Genomic DNA, 25,747 nt, shown 5'->3' on the forward strand with positions numbered 1-25,747 from the left:
AGAAAGGGAACTGTGGATGCTGTCCTTTTACGCAGCAGGCATGACTGCTATGAGTACAATATTGCACAATTCTCCAAGCAAATATGTGGAATATTAACATAGGTTTAAGACATAGCCATCTACATAGAGGCTGGGGATCACAAGACAGCATTCCCAGGTGATTGTGGTTTTTATTTTTATTTTTTAAGACATTGGTATGTCATTCAAACGTTGTGCATATGCTGCAGAAAATTATAATACCAGTGTACATACAGTAACTGTGTATATTATTTAAGTACGGAGCAACAATACCAAACTGGAAGTGCAGAAGGCACTACACAAAGGAAGTATCAGTCTGCACAGGGATTTGGCAATATTCCTGTTTGTAGATGCTGCCGCATATGCTGACCCCCAAATTCACTTGGAATGTTTTAATGTGCTAGCTAACATCAGCAGAACTGTCACAGATGTATTGAATCAGAGACTCAATAAATTCCCCTGTGCAGATACAGACTAAGAAGGTAGACAGATTAGGACAGCCAATATAGGAGAGAAAGCAGTGGCAGAAATATGACAGTTTTCTCAGCTGCAGCCAACTTGCAAACCACAGGTGAAGCTACAAGTACTGTGCTGAGTGACAACTATTTTGCATCTAGCACTCTCAGTCCCGTGGCAAGTCCTTCAGATACTGTCAAATGACTTAGAAAAAATGGTCTAGAACATTTTGATGAAGCTCTTTAAAAATATGATACCTCAAAATGAGGGATGCTTTCCCCCACAACCCAGGGTACTTACTTTTTAAAAAGAGATTATATGAAGATTTGGGAGGCGAGGGGAGGACAATCAATAAAACATTGTTTCAGGTTAATTGTTCTAGACAGTAACAATATGGTGTTTCAGAAATCTTGTCAGCAAGTAAACATCATTCTCCAAGTTGGCTTCACAATATTTCCCATTTTTCCCCTATGATGCTATCCAGTTACTTACAAATGGATAATAAATCCTACTGTGAAGAAGCTACTTGGGGGGGGGGGGGGAAATCAAGCATTGAAAGCCAAAACATTTACCATCACTCTATTTGAAATTCCATATCTTAATAAAAAAATGACCTTTAGGAAGAATAGATTTGTATATTGCAAAGAGCAGCTGTTAATAATTCTCTAGCAGTATACGACTTTGGTTAAATTAAAACCAGGCATGCATAAACATTTATAGTAATTCTAAATGGTGTATAACCCAACACAGCTTTTGGCATGGAAATCTTTCCCCCATGAGTAGTAGACCACAAGGAAAATTCCTCCCTGTCTCCAGTCAAAACAGGAGAGGCTCTCACAACCTGAGATATGGAGGAGAAAAAATTGACCCAAGAAGAGAAGACAAATGTGATAAACTCCATTACCCCATGAGGTATCAAACTGTATTTTAAAATGTACAATGGCCAGAACAGCTTGAATATTGGCAACTGTTTGCCTAAGGCAATTCAGAAATGCTCAATTCACTATGACATCTTGTCCCAATAAGGCTGCAATCCTAACCACACTTTCCTGAGAGTAAGCCCCATTGAGCAAAATAGGACTTACATCTGAGTAAACCTGGTTAGGATTGTGCCCTAAGTTTCATAAGTTTCTTAGTGATACTATTTCTTTTAGTCAGTAACTGTTATAAAAGTTTGAAAAGAGAGAAAAGAAGTTGCTGAATTATCATGCATTAAATGGCATAGATGGTAAATGAAGTTTGAAGCATTCTTTTTAGACTCTCCCAGAAAGGTTACAAGATATTCTGCTGGTTTATTTAAAAAGTACATCCAATAATCCCTCAAAAATACTGACTAGTTGTTGCTTAAGTATCAATACATTAGTCTACGCTTTAAACAGTTGCAAAATTACAATTGTATTTGTAAGAGTCCTCATTAGAGAGCAATTCAAATATTCATGCACAGATTTCAAGGTCTATCTCTTAAAAAGCAGAAAATAATGTGCTTGCTTCCCAGTTCAACTGTTCACTGTGCTTCCATTAAGAAAAAAAAGCAAGTCTCTACTTAACATATGAATGCTATATGCTTAAAAATGCTATAGCCATTAACCACAACATTCCATGATAGTACTGTTACTGGTCCCCCCAGTATACCTACAAGGCCTTAATTCAACTGCCAGCTAAGCTAATTAGAAGATTCATCTAATCGGATTTTTTTAAAAGAGCGTCCTTTGAGGAAACAATAAGACTAGACGCCAGTGAATACCAAATACCGAAACAGCAAATATTTTTGAGATCGGGGAAAAAAACCTTGATAAATTTGAATTTAGATTGCAATCAATAATATTATTTTCTATGCACTTGGAACTCTTACCTTGTTCTTCCAAGTACTGAACATTTCTCAAATAGCTGGAGATCCAAGGATTTCGGAACATGGTTGCACAAAACAAAGGGACTGAGCAAACGAGAAAACTGCAATAGCAGCTAGTTCTCAACCAGCCACAGCCCTAGGCCTGTCTTAGCAATATTGTGTAGAGATTTTTCATAGCACAGGACTGGAGCTGTCAGGCTATCACGTCCCAGGGAGTACGGTAAATGCATAGCAATAGGCTGCAAACTGGAGCAGCTCAAGATAGTAATCAGATTACAAGCAGAAATTAGGCACATGAATGCTAAAACAGATTGGACAATAGTGATGGGGAGGCTCAGAATATTACTATCTCAAAGTGACAGCAAAATGACTACAGTAGAACCTCTTTAAGTTGACCACACAAGGGACTGGAGGAATTGGTCAATATAGGGAGTGGTCAACATATGGGGGGAAAAAAGGCATTTAAATACGAGTTATCATGTTTAGCTCCCAGGACAACAAATGTAAGGCCAAGTTATTATTTAGATTGGATTTTTAAAAAGTTTTATTGCAAATATAAATGAGAATTAATCCTCTTGTGATGCTTACTATTTATATCATCTATATCTATATCAAGAGACAGAATAAACAGCCCACAATCAGTGTTTTAAAAAACCCCTGAAAATTCATAAGCTTAAAAAAATTGTAAGTTAAAAATATACTTGGTTTCGTAGCAGACAGGCAGACCAATGTTATCCCTTGCCAGCCCGTAGCATGTAGCATGTTACATAGCCCCAACAGCTAAAAACGTTTTTACTTAGGCTGCCTGGCCTCCACTGGGTCTCCTCAGATTCACTAAATACCAGAAGGTGTTTGATATGGTCCCTCACTAAAAGCTGTTGAGAAAACTCCATAGTCAGGGAATTAGAGGACAGGTCCTCTCATGGATTGGGAACTGGTTGAGGACCAGGAAACAGAGTGGGTGTCAATAGGCAATTGACAAAAAAGGTGGAGAGAGGTGGAAAGTGGAGTGCCTCAAGGATCTGTCCTGGGACTGGTGCTTTTCAACATCTTCATAAATGACCTGGAAACAGGCAGGGAGGTGGACAAGTTTGTGGATGACACTAAACTTTTCTGAGTGGTGAAGACCAGAAGAGATTGTGAAGTGCTCCAGAAGGATCTCTCCAAACCGAGAAAATAGGCAGCAAAATAGCAGTTGTGTTTCAATATAAGTGTAAAGTAATGCACTGGTGATGGGAACCAAAGTGAAAGGACAGTGGTTTCACTATGCACAAGCAACCTCATGTCCCTCACAACTTGGTACATGTCCAGGTACAATCGGCAGCCGGCGCAGGTCTGTCGGCTGTGTGCATTGTGCCCACCTGTAAAAATCCTTTTGCGTACACGCTAGCAGGCATAGGAGAGGGATTGTCGTGTGGCTTCTTGCTTTTCCAAGATGGGACAAACCAGACACAACACAGCCCCACAGTATCGCATTCAGTGCACAACTTACGGAGGGTAAATTAATACTCTGTGCAATGGTCGACGTGGTCAAGATACAACTTACGGCGGTGGTCAATATGGAGAGGTTGGTCTCCCACAGTGTATATGCAGTGCCTGTCCATACTGTGAAAATTAGGTCAACTTAAGGAGGTGGTCAACTTTGGAGGTTCTACTGTATTTATATTCCAGCAATTAAATATCTACCACTTTTTCTGCTAGAAAAAAAATTAAATTCTTTTTATTCTTCTCAAAAGCGAAGAATAAATTGAATATTCCTAAACAGAATGTTCCTCTGCAGCATCTGCTTAAACAGAACAGCTAACCAGTTTGCTCTCTAAGAGGATGGCTGCTGCTGATTATCATTATGCTAAATATTTGCTCCACTACAGAATAAGAAAATACTAAAACAGCTCAGACAATGTGTGAGCAAAATGGCTCATGTCTGACACTTGAGAAGGAGAGTGTTGGGGGCTGCATTGATTTCAAAAGCGTACCTGCTCAATTTGGTAGGACAACAACAACAACAACAGTATTTATATACTGCTTTTCAACAAAAAGTTCACAAAGCGGTTTACAGAGAAAATCAAATATCTAATGGCTCTAATCAAATATCTAATCAAATATCTAAGGACACAATTCACCTAATTGTTGTAGTCATTTCCAGCTCAGCTTCATACAATGAAAGTTCTCACCGTGTTTCCTTTTCCAAATGAAAGGAATAAAAAAAATCTTCCTTTTGCAAAATGTATGCACATGAAGAGAGGCGAGTTATGAGCCTTATGAGAAGGAATTTGAGTAGGGTTTGCTGCTATCTACAGTTTTTGGTATCTGCAGTAGCAGAAGGAACCTATCCCCCGCAGATGGTGGGGGGAAACGACTGTTCTTATGTTAAAAACAGTGTCAGAAAATGTACAATGAAACTCCAAAATACAGCTGCTAATACTGAATGGTTCTACATCAGCTGAACGACGCTGAATGGTTCTATATCAGTTGAACATCCCCCAATGTTCCTTTCATTGCCATATATCAAGAAATGGTGCATTTTAAGAGCAAAATCCCATGTACATAGAGACTGATACTAACAGGAGGGGAGGAAATTTCTTCATTTTAAACTTCCTAGCTCAGGTATTTAATCTTAAATCCCCTGCCTTCTCAAGTGTCAGGATTAACTAGCTGAAATAAAAAAGCCATATTAGGTTTCCTTGAAATTCTTGCATAGATCTAGCATAGATGAAAATCCCATGATGTTGCCTTCTTAGAAATAATCTCACACTGCCACCAAATGGGCCTTCAGGAGGAGGAGCACATGCATAGCATTTGCTAGAGGAAGAAAGGAGGAAGGGGTACAAATGTCTACAAAATCACAGAAGTAACGTGTTTCCCAGCACATCACTCCATTAACATCAATAGGGACTCATTGCTCGAGCAACAACTCTGACTGAATCTATTCTCAGGGAGATGGAATATAGGTATGTGCACTGCTGGGTCGTGTTCTGGTTTCCTGGTTGTCACTTTGTGTTACAACCAGAAAAGGCTAAATCAGGGTTACAGAAAGCATGAAAGAGCATCAACGTGCATGAAAGGATACTGGCAACACACTTCTAATTGTGGCAGTCTCTAAATACGAAGTCTGAGTTCAAGAGAACTTACTTTTAGGCTACAATATAGGACTACAGCCTTTGCAGGATAACAAACAGCTGAAAAATCAGGTGGGAAAAGTTTGGTGTTTTTTTTTGTAAAAGCTTATTTGACGTTTTCTGGAAAGAAACCTATACAGGGAGGGCAGGACCATGATGAATATTCCACCATGCTGCTATTTTCTACTTCAAAACAGTCCTGTCTGCCAAATATGAGCCATGTTTAGCTCAGTGGTGCATCAATACATTATCATATCTATGCTTACATATAACTGCCACACCCTTGTTTCTGTTATGAAAATATGGATATTCTATTCCAAATCTATCCAAGACGAAATCGCTAGCCAGCATGAAGTCTTCTTTTCAAATCTGATCAACATCTGGACAGGTTATTGTACAATTTGTGATGGATACCCAAAAATAGAGATGCAATCATGATACAATGAACTTATCATTAACTGTTGCCATCGGTAAAGTTTTCACTATCAGTTTCTATTTGTCCCTGGTTGCAACCGCATACTAAATGCCTATCAGTGCTGAGCTCAGCTCACCCAGCAGGCATACGAAGCACCCTCAAACTGAGCTGTCAGGTTGGAACTCAGCAGGGACAGTGTATTTTCAAGCAACAGCTATGCATGGGGAGGGGGGCATGTCACTTAACCCAAAGCATCCAATCACCTTAGAGTGAATAGTGTCTGTCAAACATAAAATATATTTTGGGCAGATAACATCAGACAGCTTCCTCCTCCTTCCCAGCCCCTCCAGAGAACATTTGCAAGCAGTACACTGTTTTTCCTAGTGGATGTTATTTATGCAAGCTTCCAAACTGGTATAATGTTTCCTGTCATGAGATCATCCATCTAGAGACGAACATGCTTAATCCATTTTACTTTCATTCAGTCACATCTATCGTTATGCAATAATTCAGTCTACTTTGGAACACACTGAAATTGGGGATATAGCCATGCGCAACAAGAATTTTGTCACAGAACAGGTCACAGATGAGGATCAAAACACAAAGCATTTGTCCAGGATGTGTGACATGCGCACACCATAGTTTAAAAACTGCACATTGTAACTGCCAGATGTGTTAAACACACCTAGCCCCTTCTACTCTGATTTACGCACATGCTCCCTTCCTTTGGGGAAAAGGATCTGACTCTGTATTATATCCCAGAATCTTTGCTGCTTTCCAGATTCTATTTCAAAGGGGCCTCCCTCTCCACCATGGAAAAACAGATTGTCCTCCATACACATGTCCCCAGGCATACGCCGCAGTTTCAACAGTACATTTTTAATATATAAAATGATATATGCGGTTTTTGTCTTCAATGTTTTTCTCCCCGATCTAAAACCTGCTCTTAATGGATGCAAAGCAGCTCCAAAGAATGAATATACTCTTTAAAAATAAGTGCAAAGCAACCTATGCTAAAAGTAAGCAGAATGCAATATCTTAAAAAAAGTTATTAAAATGCCTTTATAGATAATCCAAATAAACTGGATCCAGCTACATGGGGCATGATAACATGAGGCAACCAACCAACCTTTCGCTGGAGTGGAAGTCTTATTCACCTGACTGGATTATTTCAAGAGTGTTACTTCTGAGTCAATTGGAAATCCTTCACAAAAATGAGTCTGATTGGTGTCATTTTCAAGTCCCTGAAGGCGGTCCAGAAACTGCAACTAGTGCAGAATGTGGAAACCTGTGGGGTCATAGGGGCTTGGTGGTTGACTCAGTTGAGCTGCTGCTCCTAAGGCTTCACTGGCTGCTGGCTCAATTCTGGACACAATTCTAGATGCTGATGATGACCTTTAACACCCTTGATAGCTCAGGGTCACTGAATCTGAAGGACCGACTCTTCCATACGAGACCACCCCCTGGTTACCTGGGGTGGACCTCCTACATGTGCTGTTGCTATCTGAAGCAAGGTTGATTGCAATGAGGGAGACAGCCTTCACCATAGTGTAACTATAACTCTGGAACACCCTCTAACACGGAGTGCCCAAACCCCGGCCCAGGGGCCACTTGCGGCCCTCAAAGCCTCTCAATGCAGCCCTCAGAGTCTCCAGTCTCCAGTGAGCCTCTGGCCCTCCGGAGATTTGTTGAAGCCCGCACTGGCCCAATGCACCTGCTCTCAGCGTGAGGGCAACTGTTTGACCTCTTGCGTGAGCTGTGGAATGAGGGCTCCCTCCACTGCTTGCTGTTTCATGTCTGTAATGCAGTAGCGGCAGCAAAGGAAAGGCCAGCCTTGCTTTGTGCAAGGCCTTTTATAGGCCTTGAGATATTGCAAGACCTTCAATGATTCATAGAAGTTCATCTTTAATATATTCATTTATGTAAACTTATGCAAATTTATTCACATTTTAAATGTAAATTAATTCTTTTTTTCCCCGGCCCCCGACACAGTGTCAGAGAGACGATGTGGCCCTCCTGCCAAAAACTTTGGACACCCCTGCTCTAACAGAACAACCCTCTCCCTGGTGTCCTTCCAATGGGAAATGAAGACTTTTTACTTCACCAAGCTTTCCCCCCCCAGTTGCATCTTTTGGTTTGTCTTTCTTCTTTTAATTTGATTTTTGTTATAGCCCTTATGATGCGACTTTATTGTTTATTCTTATTTGTTTTTTATTTGAAACTGCTGAGTTTTTAACTGTTGTAAGCCACCTTGGGCTTCTTAGTTTTTTTTAGATGATAAGGTGGGTAATATACGCATATTTTAAACAAATTATAAATCCAGATCAAAATAAATGAGCACTTACAAAGACAACAATGAAAAAAATGCATTGCTGCTAATATTAGCGCAATTTATGATGCAAATGTGCACAATCCAACTTGCCCCTCTAGATACAGTGATAGAAAAGCAATTCAGCTACTTTCTAATTCAGGAGATATTTAGGTGGATTGTTTCAGTCTAGTTTTTTACTCCTGCAAGATGAAATTCCATGTTTAACTAAAATACAAACAAAAAGAGAAGATTCAGCACAGTGCCCATCTACCGGGCTGCATGTCTTGGGGGTTGGGCTGTGTCTCTCTCAGATGGATGCTCAGTTTGCCATCCGGCAATTCTGTCCCCAGACATCATTCCCAGCTGCTTACCTAATAAGGCAATGTGCAAGTTGACTGGCTGGCTTATAGGTCATGCAGTGTTTACCTTGTAAGCAACTGACAGACTACCTTTTGGCAGTCAGAGAGTGCTCTGCTATCCCTTGTCAACAGCTATAGAAAGTTTTATGTCAAGTCATAGGAAAACTTCCGATAAACAATGTGTAGCCTGGAGAAGGGAAAAGGACAATGCACTGTGCACAAATGTTTTGCAATCTTAACAGGTTCAAAAGAGTGAAACAGATTTGTAAACCCCTCACCATGCTGTACAGTGCTATGACATAGTCCAATTCGATCTTGTACATAACAGATACACCTAATTTCCAAGAATTATCCTTTCTTCAAAATACTTTTTTCTTTTTAAACTTGCTTAAAGCAGGATGCATATTACATATAAATACACATGCCATAAACGGAAGGCACCTGCCCAAATATACATAGCTCAACATTAATGAGATGAAAGTATGCAAATATTAAAATGCCAATATTAAAAGTTTCCTCAACATTTCCTAATCTATTAGGGCAAGATCTTTACGTAACTTCTACTTTTCCAAGTTTTCTTCAAAGCAGTTTAAAAGATACATGTTGGAAGACTATAAATATAAAACTCTTAAACATTAAAGAACTTAAAGCTAACACAACTTTGGTTTGTTGCATCCCAAGAGGGCAGGCAGGCCATGGTAAAGCTAAGGCCCAGATCCGATAACAGTGTGTGTGTGGGGGAGGCCTTGCCCAATGGACTGTTGGGTCCTTTCACTGCATCCCAAGCCTGATGATTTCACTTGCTCCATATCCACAAGGCAGGCTTTCAACTGTCACTTCAGCTTCTGTCATCAGCTCATCCCAGATTTGACTGGTTCTAAAGTTATTTTAAAATTTGCTAGCTGCCGTCATTCTAAAGATTATTAATGGTGCATCTATGCAAGATCAGCAGTGAGAGCACTTGGTATATTTAGGATGCTGCAGTGATCAAACCAGCTCACTCTTCTTTGCCAGGGTTGGTACTGGAGTAACTTAACACAGTGGACAGCATGAAGGGTCAGATCAGGTTTGGATGGAACTGACCCACACCTCTAATACACCCCACCCATCTTCTGCTTGTCATCTTTCCTTGATCCCTACCACTACTGTTGCTGCCATTCAGTTTCCCAACCACACATTTTGTTATAAAATTAATAGGCTAATGAGTATGGGTAGAACACACTGTGGCTACCTAGTATCAAAGGATGCTAATTGCAATCATTCCACACATGTAGTCAGGTTGTTGAGAGGCAATGTGTTCACAAAATGCCCCCTACAGGCCAGAACCAGCTTTGGATGAATTAATAAGACCTTAATCAACAAGGCACAGCTTTAATGGGGCAGAAAATGGTGACTGAGGGTGGCACCATCTACTTACATGAGGCACATAATTGGATGGCCAGCGTATACAAGTACTAAGCCTTGCTTTTTCAAAATATTGGCCTTTGAAATCTCTTTTTAAAACAAACAGGACAAGATGCCGAGGCAACACCAATGGAAACTCATTCATGATGAGAGTCTACAGGCACAGCACAATAACTAGAATCCTCGAATGAACAGAAACCAATCAAGCAGAACCCCTGAAGAGGAACCCAAAAGACAGAAGTTGAACAAAGGCAGGGTTTTAGAAGGACACCTATTCTGAGCAATAATGGAAGATTTTCTTTGCATTTTAATAGTTCTAAGAGGGTTTCCAACAGTGGTGCCATACACATCAAAAATAAAACAGCCACTGTTAAAAAGATCTTACACTGAAGATGAAATGCAATGTACGCCATAAAAAGAATGAACAGCTGCAAGACTATTAAAGCAATCTTTCTGCTCTGACTTCTTAAACCTATTTAACAACAAGACAAGGTCCAAACAGGAAGTTAATATCATGTAATTCATTCAGGTGATCTGAAGTAGCCTAGGATTGATCAAGGTTTGTTTCACTGAGAGAGAGAGAGAGAGAGAGAGAGAGACTGAACAACCAACCAAAAAAGCTGGTTTCTTGAAGGCACACTGGCTTCTGGGTTAAAGGGAGTGGGAATGTTTGATGCAACACCAACAGGGGACTCTCAGAAGGAAGGCGACAGTGTAATTTCGGGGTCTACAGCCAAAGCACCTCAGAAGGCCTCCTGGAGGCTTCTGAAAGGCACTTCTGGTCATGTCTGGAGGTCCTCTGATGGCTTTGACCCATGAACTCGATTATTCACAGGTTTCAGTATCTGTGTGTGTGTGGGGGGGTCTGGTAATGGACCCCCCAAAGATACTGAGGACCAACTGTACAAGAATTTGCATATATCTTGCTGTTGTCCTTTCAGCTACCATATAACAATAAGCAAGTATTTTTATCCCCATAATGCAGCTGGAAAGCCAAGGATGGGGGGAGGGGCTTGCCCAAGGCCATCTACTGAGTTCAAGGGAAGTCCCTTGGAAGGGAAGTCCCAGTCCACAACTCAGCCTCTATGACAAGCATGTCCAAGTACAGTTGGAACATGGGGAAATAAAAGGCTATTTCCACATACGACAGTTTTCCTACACTGACATCCATTTAGTGCAGGAAAGTCAACAAGCAAGAAGCAATTTAAGGCAGGGATGTATGACTGAAGAATGATCTCACCCAAATAATTTTATTGGACAGATGCTTCAATTTCATTCTCATCTTTGGACAATAAAGCCATATTTAAGTGATTTACCATGTGTGCAAATAATTCCTTTTGGGCTTGAATTTTTCTGCCAAGAACTACTTCAATTACTTGTAACTTATCAGGAGGAATGCAATAAACTCCACCATTGGACCCAGAGTAGGTGACATGCCAAGACTTTCACGCAGCATATGGCTGCCCTAACAGCTTACAATCCTCATAGTTCCAGGGTCAGAAATGAAGCCTTGACTGAGTCACTAACTCCACAGCCCACAGTGCACCTTCACTGCAGAAGAGGGGAAAAAAAATAGGAGTAGATAGATTTCCCTCTCCCTCATGTGTTTTTGCTCCATTTATCTGATTATTCAAACAGAATGAACCAATCAAGCCCCCCACCTTTTTGCATTTTAATAAATTCTGGTACTTTAGAGACTTCTTACTCAGCAAGTTGTTCTCACAAGTACACTATGGCTCCATTAACCATTGAGGAGGTCTGAGTTCAAGATCAAAGACAGAATTCTGTGAAGAACCAAAAGGTCAGTTGAAATGAACCACAGTTGTTGAATTCTGTGAACTGCAGAACAATGCCATAACTGCTATTGGAAAGCTTCAGTTAGAGATATTTCACATTACAAGGTTTGGTGAACACCTGCCAATAAGAAAGATTCATCTTCTAAAGAAGTATCAGCTATACCTGCAAAAATGTCAAGGTGCAACACCAAGCTGCTCAGCTTGCCTCAGACTTCAAGGAACGAAACAAGGGTCAAAAGGGAACATGTGAGCAATTCACAATTAAAATGCTAAGCATGAAATTTTGGGTCTTCTTCACATCTACACCAGCAAATAAACTGAAGAAAGAAGAGGTAAAAGGGCACACAAAAGGACAACAAAAGTGCTGGGAACAAGCCTCCTGAAGTGATCAAAGCTTTGAAGGAACAGCTCTCCAGTTATTTGTCAAGATTGCAAGACTTGTCTACACTCTTTCCTCTCATGTTCCTTTTTCAGTGCTTTGTTTCCTGTGATCCTCTATGATAGTGGGAGGCCATCACAACCATAGATAAAAGTCATTACGAGATTATCCTGCAGGATTTCCAGGTCGCTATGAAATCAACAGAAACATAAAGAGCTATGTAAGCAGATCATGCAGAAAGAAGCGTAGGTCAGATAAGAAGCATGGAGATAGAGTAGGGCACCAGCTGTTAAGAATTTAATTTATGGCTATTGAGGATCATTCATGATTAAGGATTGTCTTATATTTCAATTTGGGCATGTTGTAAATTCATCTCTCCAACATTCGTGCAGTCATTGCACATTTTAATTGCCATGACTTTAATTGCCAAGATTTTTACTTGCAATGGTTCATTTATTTGTGGAAGGCCTATCTGTATCTTCTGATGTGTACCTTGATAACCTACTTTCTTGCAATTTTTTTTAAAATCATGGTGTCCTTGTTCATTTGAGCATGTGTCCCCTTCTACTGGATCAGTACTTTACCCAGTGGGGTATACTATGACCAAGGTTAACAACATCTGTGCATTTAAATGCATGACTCAATTTATAAACCAAAATCCAAGAGGCAGATGGCTCTTGCACATGCATTTCTCTCAAACTTTCCTTTATGGAAGGATTCCAGATTTCTCTTTCACCTACCCTGGAGCAGTTTGGAGATTTGATGCAGGAGCTTTTTCAAAAAGAGTAATTGGGGAAAATATAGCACTTTTGATGGGCTTCTTTCCCCTTTAGAAGGCTTTTTGCCAAATTCCTGTTACTTTTAAACTCTGGGGAGTTTAGGTGTGTATTGGCCAGCTGGATGCGAGCCAACATTTATAGTTTTTAAATCCCTACTTTTCTAGTTCTTTCATGTTCACTACAACCAGTCATGTTCATACAGTACATCATATTGCCATCTTCTAAGGATTACTGCATAAAGAGACTGTACTTGTCTATTTATCAAAAAGTTTCAGTTGCAAAATAATTTTACACTGCCTTGTTTATTAACAGAGCAGACTAACAGTCTTTTTCTTCTTCCAAATCCATTAAGGAAATGCTGTGTTGCAAATCATTTGAAGCATCATCACAGCTGAACACATGAAGCTACTTTATATTAAAAGACAGCCCATTGGGCCATCTAAGCCAGGAATGCCTATACCACGGCTTTTAAAACTCTTTTTAATTTTGGTGTTTGTGCAAGTGCCATGAGTAGGCACTTGTTTGTGAGTAGGACTTTTGCAAGAAGCATCACTGCCACCAGGGAGGGTAACTGTGCACTGCAGTGATTGGTGTGCTCCACAGTTGTGGCTTTGTTTGGTATGCACAGTCACATCTTGTCTTCATTTGAAGACACCAGGGATTTAGCCTGAGACGTGTGCAAAGCATGCCCTCTACCATTGAGCTATGGCCCATTCCTATTTTCGCCCACTTATTTGAATTATTTTATAACTATAGGAAGTTACAAATATTAGTTATTTCATTAGTGATTGGTAGAATCTGTTTTGAAGAACATCTATTTTTTCTATCTGACAAATAGAAAACTTATACCCTTGCCATACGAAAAGCAACAACTAGATTTCATCTGCAGTGAAGTCTCTCTTATCACTGGAGAACCTTCAGAATGCAAATCATGTCTTCAGCACTTAAAATACCTTTCAAAGAATGTGTCTCACTACTGCAGATGGAACATGTAAAGAACTGCACAACTGAGCTCAGCAGCCATTATTGTTAACAGCTTATAAAAGGCACATTTTGAAACATTTAAGATTGATAGGTTTTGTAATTTACCAAACTACACTTAGTTTGGTAAATTATAATTAGTTTGGACTTAGAACCAGCAAAACAGCTCAAGCCATCCCTCAAATTAAGGAGGTCCCCCCCCCCCCGTCCATTGGAACATTCAACACCAAGCATCTGGGCTTAGCTTGAAGAGCCAGGGTGGTGAAGTGGTTTGAGAGGTGGACTTAGATCTGGAAGATCCAGGTTCAAATCCCCCCTCAGCCATGAAGCTTTCTGGTTGACCATGGGCCAGTCACTTTCTCTCAGCCTCACCTACCTCACAGGGTTGTTGTGAGGACAAAAGGAGGGGAGAAGCTGTGTACACTGCCCTGAGCTCTCTGGAGGAAGGTCGGTATGAAAAATAAATAAATTAGCTGCAATTTGGTCACATGCAAAGCAGCAACAGCTTGGAAAAAATGAAAAATTCATTTGGTGCCTGTAATACATGTACTGCTGCCTCCATTACTCTACCCAACATAAAAATGCTTTATGTTGAAAATCAGTGCTTTTTTTAGAAGACAATTTCTACACAAACCACAACACTCTGGCTACACCAAAGTGACTGGAGGAAACAAGTCTCTACAGTTACATGAAAAATGGCCAAATATTTAGACTTCTCCTGCCTGCTATAACTTTGAAGTGTCAATTAAAAAAGAAAAAAGATCATGTAGTGACTGATGTGTGAGAGGAGATAATTAAAACCCCAGTGTTCAGCTGCCTTGCCTGAGTGACTCCAAATCCCTCCCAATCAAACAATTCTCTTTTCTACCAAGACATTATGAAGCACCAGTTTCCTCCCTCACATACAATTACTCAGCTGTTGTGTGGAATGCAAACAGACTAGCATTAAAGGAAAATTTTTACAACAGGTGTTTCTCAGACTGTGGGTCGGGACCCATTAGGTGGGTCGTGAGCCAATTTCAGGTGGGTCTCCATTCATTTAAATATTATATTTTTAATATCTTAGACTTGAGGCTATCACGGTATGTGACTGCATTTGGGGAAATATTACACATCTGTACTTTTAACAGACTACTATGTATATGGTTTTAACATTGACAGTAAATTGGACTTACTCCTGGGTAAGTATAGGTAGGATTTCAACCTAAGATAGATAAAAATATTCCTCCTTGATGATCTTCCATAGTGGTTGAGCTAGATGCTTTGTGACCCACCTGAAATTGGCTCACGACCCACCAAGCGAGTCCAGACACACAGTTTGAGAAATGTTGCTGTAGGGCAGGGGTCTCTAAACTTTTCAGCTGAAGGGCCGCATCAAATGTCTGGCACAGTGTCGAGAGCTGAGAAAAAATAATTAAATATGGGCTCAAATGTCTAGGATTTCTCCAAACGCCAACACAGCCCAAAGCAAACACTTAAACAGACCCCTATTCCCCCACCCCACAAGCACAACTCTGGTTGTGTTTGGTCAGCTGGGCCAGAGGCTCTTAGGGGATCAGAGGTTGGCCGCGGGCCGGATAGAGGCTCACCGTGGGCCACATCTGGTCCCTGGGCTGGGGTTTGGAGACCCCTGCTCTAGGACCTCTAAAAAGATTGGAAACCACTGGGCTATAGCATTTTATGTTCATCTACTGAAACTAATGATATAAAACACACACACACACACACACACACACACACACACACACACACACACCCTGTGACATCAACTCAACGTTACCAAATGGTAACAGGTCTGTGCCTGGTACTTCCATTCAAGTCACTTGCAAAGCTTTAACATCAGTAACGGAAATGCAAGTCAAATGCAACATGCCTCTTAATCCCCCTGCTGGATATCAGGATACTTAACATGCTAACAGGAGAAAAGTACTTCTCCCAAAGCCATTTGCTTATCTACTCCTATTTCACTCTTTCATTTTTTCTTGGTTAAATCAACAGCAGCATTCTCAAGACTATCACCGGAAAGAGCAGAGAGTCTCAGGTGTTTTTTTCTCTCCAAGGGTTGGCACTGGAGGTCTAAGCTTTGTTCAGATCATTTGTTCCGACATATCCAGCCTGCTATAACAGATACACAAAAAATCTGATGGGAATTGGCACAACTGCAGCACCTATATAAAGCCTGTGACACATTATTCTGTAAAGTTCAGTACCACAAGCAGTCCTAGTTACAACATGAATAGCTTTTAAGTTTCCATCTACAGTCCAAAAGAACTGAACTGAATAATTCATATGGCAGCCAAATCATTTCTATTTCTAGCCAAACAGCATAATTTATCAAGTGCTTGGGCTTCTCAAACAAATTTGCAACAGCAGCATTTATGATATAATTTCACAAAACACGACTTCATACTCTAAGTTCACAGCACTTTTAAAAACTTTAAACTCAAATTCAGATCAAACTTGGAAAATTGTAAGTATAGGGCAGACACTATATGCTCTAACTGTATAAGCAAATGATGACATAGCTGACATCACTGAGGCAGTCCCCCTAACAAATATTAGATAAACTCAAATTTTTTTTCATAAAGAGATTAATGTGACACAAGAGGGCAGGCTACATGACAAACAGATATATGCCGCTTCCTCCCCCTGGCCCTTCAGGCTTTGTAGCTCCCCAGATCTACTTGGGGTTTTAGAGATCATGTACAGGTTACAAGGCATAGTAGGTATGTGCAAGCTCTTGGTTTTAGAGGCAGACTGCCTCTGATTGCCAGATGCAGGGGAGGGCACCGGGATGCAGGTTGTGTCTGTTGTCTTGTGTGCTCCCTGGAGCATTTGGTGGGCCACTGTGAGATACAGGAAGCTGGACTAGATGGGCCTTTGGCCTGATCCAGCAGGGCTCTTCTTATGTTCTTAGCCTACAGAACAAAGGTGACAACTCTACGTAGAATAGCCATTTTCAACCACTGTGCTGGGGCACACTGGTGTGCTGCGAATGGTCTGCAGGTGTGCCGTGGGAGTTTGGGGAAGGTCATTTATTAGTAGAGCTATGGGGGGGATGTGAGCCCCCTGCTGGCAGTACAGTGTGCCTTGTCAACTGCCTTGACAATTTTAATACCTTCTCAGTGTGCCATGAGATGAAAAAGGTTGAAAATCACTGGGTTAGAGATGAGACCAAGGAGCTGCTGCAAGTCTATTGCCTGGGTCAATTGCTCCCCATGCAATGAAGTCTCCAGATCTAAGGTAGAAGTTTGCTACAACTCAGCTGCTTTTGCAGGAAACAACCAATGTGTGCTATAACCACACTCAAAATGCACTCTCCTAATTTTAATTTCAACATCACTGTTTAATACAACAAATGCAAGGCCCAAACTGAAATGTAAACTCTGCAGTATTACAGAAGTCTAAGATGAATATATTTACCACTGTATTCTTTGCCTAAAGCCGATTTCAATTGAAACAATGCACATTACAAATAGTTATAATAAATTATATTCATCCAATTTAAACAGTTATTAGGTGGGGAGGAGTTTCTTTAAAAAAAAAAAAAAAAAAAGCTTACCTGCTCCTGCTGCTAAGAGGAAGAACTTATGCCTTGCAGTCTGGCAAGAAGGTGGACTCTTTCAGGGAGAAAGTGTAGGAATTTAAGGGTAATGTTTCTTCATCACCAGCAATGCTTCTGGAAGATTAACAGTTATAGAGATCCTACTACACCGGTACAGTCGCAAAGTAGTATCGTGCCAATAGTTATAAATAATGTCAACTATAAGCACTCTGTATACATAAAGCTGACAAATTAGGAAAAATGCATACCAGAACAGAATGAAAGAGATGCATACAGTCCTTAAATCTTCCCTTTACTTGCTAACCCAGTTAAGCAAGAATGTATGGTGAATTGCAGGGTCCACAGATTAGAAAGTGCATGCTATGCAGGAACCTCAAATGTGTTAACCTCTCTGAGAGTTTGGATCCACCTCATGGATAACTGGGATCGTTGCAACATACATGACCACCAAACCAGAAGCAGTCATAGACCTGTTCAAAGTAGTTCATATATTGCATCTTTACCACCTCAATGAAGACAACCTTCCCCAATCTCCGACCTTACATCCTTTGCCGACTGCTGCAATAATGTCACAGAAATCCAAACTAAGGTGGAAAAGCCAAAATAGTTCTTTTCACATACCAGCACTATCTCCAGCTATCAGGAGGAGTGACAATGGCAGTCAAGGCCTGTGCGACCATTGATTATTATATTCTTACCACCATGGAAAGGATGCTATTTAGAATTATTTTTTTCTTGACCACAAGTTTGGGCTCTCAATATTACCATGGTGATGACATTAGCTTTACTGCTGTTTGGATATTGTTAAGAGGGGTTATGCATGCAGGAGGGGGTAATTACAAAGGTAATTTAAAATGCATCACTTGGTGTGTATACATACATATATCACACACACATATGGACTCCCTCCCTCTATGATGGGTAAGTGGTAGCAAGTACTATTTCTTCCTTCACACAGTCTGAATTAGAGATTTTACTTCACCATAGATCCAGTGGCATCACTATGAATGGTGTTACCTGGTGTGGCCCTGGCCCCAACCCCACTGTGCACAGGTGTTCTTAGAGGTGTGGAAGGGTTGTTCCTCTGCGACAAGCCTTGCAGGACTTAGAGTGCAATAAGCCTTCTGCAGTCATTTTGTTATAACCCCCCCCCCGATGGTGTCACCCAGTGCTGCAAGAAGACTGAGCACAGTATATTCAGTAAAGGCTAAGAAGATAGATATGAGAAGTTAAAATTTGGTTCCCAAACAGGTCACAGAATTTAGCTTTAGAACTACTGCTGATTTCAAAAAATGATTTGAGACCAGACACTGTACAAGAGCCACCTTTACCTATACTTTAAGGCAGTGGTATTCAAATTGGGGCGTCATGACGCCCCAGCCTCTGGGTCCTGGCCGCTGACCCCTTAAGGGGCAGGGGCAGCCAAGAGACAGGGGGAAGGCAGTGGCACGATCCACAGGATCGCACCACTCAGGGGAGGCAGAGAAGATCACACCACTCTCCCTTTCCCTGACCTGGGGCGCCCTCCAGGCACTCGTGCAGGGCTCCCTGCACACAGGGACGACTGCTGCAGGGATTGGAGGGTGCACCCCAGTCCCTGCAGCCCCGTCATAAGGGAAAGCGGAGCGATCGTGCTCCACTTCTAGTTTTGCGGAGCAGGGCACGATCGCTCCGCTTTCACTTTTCCTGACCTGGGGAGCCCTGCCGAAGGTTGCGCAGGGCTTCCCACACCCCCGGGAGGCTGCAGGAGGCTTGGGCAAGTGCACCCAAGCCCCTGCAGCCCCCCCTGAGCAGCGCGATCTGCTGCCTTCCCCCCGTTTCCTGGCTGCCCCCGCCCCTTAAGGGGGCAGAGGCCAGGACCCACAGGCTGGGGTGTCATGACGCCCCAGTTTGAATACCACTGGTTTATAGGATTCAAGCTTGAGTGTCTCAAGTGGTTTATAGGATTCAAGCTCAAGTGTCTCAAGAAGAGTGCTCTGATGATGGTTTTTTTGGTCTCAAAACCAATTGGTTAGCTAACTATTACTATATTTCTTCGAAATGTTTATGATGTGTCTATCAGCCATCTTGTGAAATCTTATTATGCCTAAAATACTATACTGAGTAAATAAAATATGAAATTGGCATATAAGCAGTACTTAAAGAATACGGAAAAGGTACATATTGACCAATGACAATGATGCCAGTCAGCCTAAGAACCTAAGAATGAGGTCATGGATGAATTTAGAAAATTCCTATGGAAAGATCAGAAATATAGAAGGCTATTTAACCAAGGCAGCTAAGCTAGTAGATTCTGGGTCTAGAAAAGTGGTGAATGAGTTGTCATTACCCAATTTGCTTGAAAATAAGATAATATAAGAACTGCCCACTCAGTCAAAATTTAAACACCCTTGACATGGATGTCCACAGCATGGACACCACTTGTACATGGTGGGATCCCAAGCTGCATAGGCACATGTGCAATTAACATTTGCAGGGCCAACTTTGAGAGTTTACACCTGAGGAAGACGGCAGAACTTTTGTAGGAATGATCCAACATTAGCCCCATCCTCGTAGCAGTCGCATATACATGAGCACCACCCCCCATGAGACTTCACCACACTGAAGTGGTTTTCGGCACTGCTAGGGACACGTGCAAATGCCACCCGATTGCTGGAAAGGGAAGGAAATATCTCAGTGCAGAATGAGCTGTGCAAATGTGTTAGAAGCCATCTAGACTAGAAACCTATCTAGACTTATCCATGTGAATACTAGTGATCTGTCTAGGCTTGCACATAGGGAACTGGAACAGAAGATCTCTTGCAGAAATTCCCCAACATTCTACATCTTTCCCTATGTGTTTTTCATCTTTTCAGTACTGCTTCTATCCATAAATGCTGTTTTCAAACTGACTAACTTTTATTTATTTTTGAAGGCCTGGCTGTTTTCTTCTACTTTTAACTACAAATTGTCCTCCAGAATTGTGACAATAGTCAATTAGCATGAATTTAACAATGGTTTAGTATTTATATAGCACATTTCAAATGTCTGAAGTGCTTCCCATATATTACTCTCAAGATCCTTACAATCAGCCCTCTAAGGCAGGCTAGTGGTATTAATTTCCATACTACAAGAGGACTTGGGCTTAAGAGGGGATTACGACAGCTTGTGTAAGGGCATCTAGTAAACTCATGGCTGAGATAAAATCTGAACTAGGAACTTCCCAGGTCAAAGCTCACAATTCACCACTACATGTGAAATTTGCATGCTGACAATATATTACCTGCCTTTAAATGAACAAAGGCTGATGAGGACTCTCACAGAAAAGGTGACTATACCCATTCATAGAGAGCAATAGCCAAAAACCAGGCTGCAGTTAATATATTATGTTCCATAAATAGATATAGGGGTTCTGTTTGCTACTATTATCTCTCCCACCCCCCAAAAAAGATGGTAATTGGTATTTCTGTGTCAATTATTGTAGTGGATCCAGCTGTCATTTCAAGAGCCACAAAAAATACTGAGGACAGACAGAAAATGGAAAAATGAGCTAGTATTAAACTCATTGGTAACAGAGAGAAACCTACTTCAGATCAACTACTGATTTTATACACTTCAATAAAGTTTGCATAATTTTTCATTTCCCAGAATCTATTTTCCCACAATGCTTGTATCCTGGTATATCACATGAGTATTTCAGGCCAACACATTCACATTTAATTTTCACGCATTACACACAAAGAGGCATTAAGTGGCAAACTTTCCAGTCACAGTAAAATTAAATCACCCCATAGGCAAAATAACAGGAAGGGGAGAAAAATGCAAAATGCCTTGAATGACTGACATGCACAGGCTCAAGAGAAAAATTCACTTGCATTTCACAACCTGACAAAGTCTCAAACATTCTCAAACCAGTGGCTTTGAACATTTTTGCTGTCAAACACTTAAGGAAAAGAGATGTTACTTACATCATACTCTTGGGTTTAAGAAAAAATCCTACTCTGGTTTGGGACTTTGTAGATACAGGAAAAATAAAGTCCTCACAAGAAAGCAAAAACAATATATCCTACTAAAATTACTTTTATCTAACAGTAAGTGATGGAACTCAGAAGATGCTTCTCAGTTCAGCTAGAATTCCTCTCCAAAACAACAAGCATTCAGGTGCTAAGAGAACAGAAGTGACACATCACACAAGTTTACTAGTATGCACAGTTTGCAAGTACAGCTGAGGCCAAGATGATTCAGAATCAGATGAATCTAGAAAGGTGATTTCCAACGGTGAGCACGTGTCAGGCAGAGTACATGTGCATGAGCTATATTCCAAGGGCTAAAAGACCAGAGCAATACGTCACTGGCAGAAATCTCCTTTTGAATGTTCTCAGACACCTGAAATTCTCAATAAAGCAGTCCCCCAGTTCAGTGTTCCCATCCATCATTAGGATTCTTCCACAGACAGCCACAGGGTCTCCAACCTTAGAGGACTAAAGCCAAACGCAGTGTGGTAACTTCACACAGGACCAACCTTTTATGGGCTGAACAGTAGAGCTTTGATACCAGCTAATCTACCATAAATAGCTCTTGAAATGCAGAAGGATCAGATCAGCTGTTACAAGAGGCCTAGCTTGTCATTGCTTCAAATCCTGTTCCACTATCAAAAACTCTCAATCCTAGCATTTAATTCAATTTCTTATTGCAGCTCCAAAATAGATAGGACATGCAAAAAGGAAGAGAAGAAGCAAAAATAAAATCTATTCTAGGGAAAGACGATAGACTTTGGAATGACAGGATGGAAAGGAAAAAAGAAACATTTTCAGCAGAGAGAAAGTTGCACAAACTAAATCCTTTGGTTTTTTTTTTTTTTAAATATGTTCCCAATATAGGAGGCTCTTGCAGTTTCACATTCTAAAATTAGGAAACATGAATGAACTGAACAAAGAAAAAAATGTAACTACAGTGTAATCATGAAGAAACTGACACACCGGACATTGTTAATTATTGTAAACAACTGGAATGGGGGGGGGTACTTACTGAGAATAGCTATTAAAAGCTTTTATACATTCATGGTTAAAAAAATCAAGTACTGTATGTCCCCTCAAGGTAAAGTCTGTCCCAGCAGATCCAGAAATTTCATTTAAAACTACAGGCATAATGGAAGCCTCTACCTATTTTTCACCTGCTATACTGTGCTTACTATACAAAGTGCTACAATACAGCTTACTGAAAATATTGATAGTATTGAAAAAACTGACAGACAGCGAGAGATACCCCAAGGCCACAATAAAGTTAAACCAACATCGGGGAGGGACGGGACACATCAAGAACCTGGAATTTGAGGAAATAGGTAGAATAAAATATATTACTTATCAGAAAGGGGGAAACAAGGCAAGCAGCCAATTTTTTAAAAAAGTTAGGAAAAAATAATCTTAAAATGTTTGTTTTAATACAGTTCCAAAATTTCTTAATGTTGCAAAACAACTGAAGCTGTGATAGTGGGGTGCTGCCATTCCTTTCGGTGTTAGGAAATATTTCATTCATAAAACATAGACAAAATGTGCCTTGAAATCTATCCTAGGAAGCATGAAGCATGATACCCCCCAAAAAGGAAAAGTGGGTGGTGGTTAGAACTGGAATTTTGGAAATTTGAATTTTGTCTCCTGTTTAAGCTTGTTAATGATAAATCTGAAGTATTGCACACAAGAAGCACTATTGAGAAGAAAAAAAATCCCTAGGTCTGGTGGATGCCCGTTATAAGTAGCTATTTCCTGAATTCTATATTCACACAGCAACAGATAAGGGCTGAGATGCTAAGCAACACAACCAAAGTTAGGTGAATAGGAAGGGTTCATTAGACACAGGCTGCTGGCCTGCCCATTGTCCTGCTCACTGTTGACCTGGCCATTAGCTATAGACACAGAGGAAGTCCTGGAGCACTGGAGACAGGAAGCTTGGAGCCCTTCCAAAGTGTCACTCATGAAATTCTTTTTGCTTATTCCAGGATATTAAAATGGCTACAATGAAGGTTTTCCTCACAAACACTGGATAAGAGAGCGAATTCTTGTATTGACCAGGCATGACATGTGGCACTTTGTTCTCATACCCAAAGTGATGATTGCCAAGAGCAAATCCGAGGTAAGATGCATTTTCTGATATGATAACACTACAGTCAGACTTAACTCCTTAATGGTATGGCCGAAAATAGCATAGCACTCCCTTTGGACAGGAAGCACACAAAATCAACATCTTATACAGCACTGGTTCCCAACCTGTGGTCCATGGAAACACAGGTGGTCCAGAAGACCCTGAGAAGTGGTCCGTGAAGTCTCAGGGGGAAAAAAATCACCTTTGATCACTTCCAGTATCTTACCAAGCAAGCACTTCCTCATGGACCACCAGAGAGGGTGGAGAACAGACGGCCCGCAGCAGGCACGGAAGTGCTGGTTGTGGGTGGTCCATTCTCTGCCCTCTCTGGTAGTCCATGGGGGAGTGCTCACTAGGATGATGCTCCCCCAAGGATCACTAGAGAGGGTGGAGAACAGCTGATACTGTGAGGCCCACGGCGATTTAAATTTTTGCTTCAGTGTTCCACGAGATCCTCAAGATTGGGAACCACTGCTAAACAGCAACGAACATACAGTGAGATCAACAAAGGCAGAAGAAGAGTCACAGTCATTCACACAGCTCTATAGAAGCCATCACTTGGTTGTTGAGTATTAAAATAAATATGAATGGGATAACAGTACTCAATATGGACTTAAGAAAATGTTGTTTCCAATTGATTTCTTTGAAGAAGTACTGGATTCCAAGAAAGAAGTCCCATAGCTGAAGTCACTGACAGCTATCAGTATTTTTATAGGGTAAACCAGATATTTACAGTTAAAGTGTATCTTCAAATGATACTTTTCTCTCCTTTGTGAGTAGAGATAATTGAAATGCTAGTGCTCTCTCTTCTACCCAACACACATTGTCAGAAAGTTGGATTTTCCAAATACCACACTCTTTAAGAAAACTCCATTGTCCAATTTCAGCATTTAAGTTGGTCATCTGCTCTTCAGTGTAAGCCAATAGTCCTAGATGCAACATAAGGCAGATATACACTATAAACATCCGTATTTATAGATGTCATGGCTTCCATGGGAGGGGGGGAGAACCTGTAATCATGCTTAGGAAAGGATGCTGAGAGTTCTGTTAGACTGCTAGCCCTGCTCACCGAACTACAGTTCCCAACATTCCCTGGGTACAAGGAAATTCTGTTAAGCCTGTTAAGTTTTTAGTAGTAGCGAGCAGATCAAAAGTCACCACAGTCAAGGTACAACCACACACACAAGCAGATAAATCAGCTTCCTTAGGCACAATGCATCCATCAGCGGTTACATGAGCACTTATCTATTTTACCGAAAGAGATGGCCAATAAGGAACATAACCCTATTTCCAACTAATTCTACCAACTTTGCACTGCACCAGCCAAACCAAACAGAATTCAGGAGCATAAACTGACATTTTCCTGCTGCTCGTTCATCATAAAGATTCATGAAGCATTAAAAAGGCTCACCAAGACCTGGTTTTCAGAGAAATATTTAGTTTCCAGCCTTACAAAACTATAAGATAGCAAAGGACACTGAAAAATACAGAGGGTTCATGTTTTTAGGCTTTGCCTGTTGTTGCAGGCTAGCGTCCTTCCTGCCTTGATACATCTCATTCCTAAGCACAAATGATTCCCCATGTAATGGATAAATGCCCTAGTCTGTCTTGAAACAAGAGACCCCCCCTGCCTTCCCTGACAGCCCCTATGCCTATTACACCTCCAGTTTTTGAAGCATGACATAAGATACATTGTGCGAGTCCTTGGACATATCAGGAGGAGCTCACATGAAGGAATGTCTTTTCCCAGGGCACACTTTTTTCAGAGGTAATTAAGGCTTCAGCGCAAAGGGCTATGTAACAAGCAAGAACCCAGAGAAAGACATTATTAGATTGCATAAAAATACAGACATTTAAAACACGCACTGGCAGTTCGTGTGTCATTCTTTTCCCCCCAAGAAATAAAACCTTACCAGGTTCCATTGTTAGAATCATGACTCCTCTTATCTTGGGGCCAGGCCTCGCTATCCAGTGCTTGTGCAACGACGCAAAGACAGAGTGTGGCTTTGTCTGAGCTTATATCTTCTGGCTCATTCACCCCTCCTCCCACATGTGGGAAAAAAAAACACACACAGCCTGTACCCTGCCTGCCTACCCAGGCATCTCCACTGGCTCATTCACAACCAACTCTGCTTAGCATATTTAAGTTTCCCTGAGAGCTTGAAGTGACCCAGCGAGACGTTTTTGGCCTGCCCAATT

At 41.0% G+C, this 25,747-nt stretch overlaps 1 protein-coding gene across 9 annotated transcripts in view; it reads right to left on the bottom strand.

Annotated features, from left to right (window-relative positions):
• The window catches only part of SVIL (supervillin), a 109,405-nt gene extending 83,882 nt beyond the window's left edge, over positions 1 to 25,523 (bottom strand). For all 9 annotated transcript variants that reach the window (XM_066628021.1, XM_066628025.1, XM_066628027.1 and 6 more), the window contains exon 1: positions 25,462 to 25,523. In XM_066628021.1, the coding sequence (XP_066484118.1) occupies positions 25,462 to 25,483 (22 nt within the window). In that variant the 5' untranslated portion in view covers positions 25,484 to 25,523. The remainder of the gene's footprint in view (positions 1 to 25,461) is intronic.
• Between the last annotated feature and the right edge of the window lie 224 nt (positions 25,524 to 25,747).

The sequence above is a fragment of the Tiliqua scincoides genome, chromosome 5 (genome assembly GCF_035046505.1).
Source record: "Tiliqua scincoides isolate rTilSci1 chromosome 5, rTilSci1.hap2, whole genome shotgun sequence".
NCBI classification, from domain to species: domain Eukaryota; kingdom Metazoa; phylum Chordata; class Lepidosauria; order Squamata; family Scincidae; genus Tiliqua; species Tiliqua scincoides.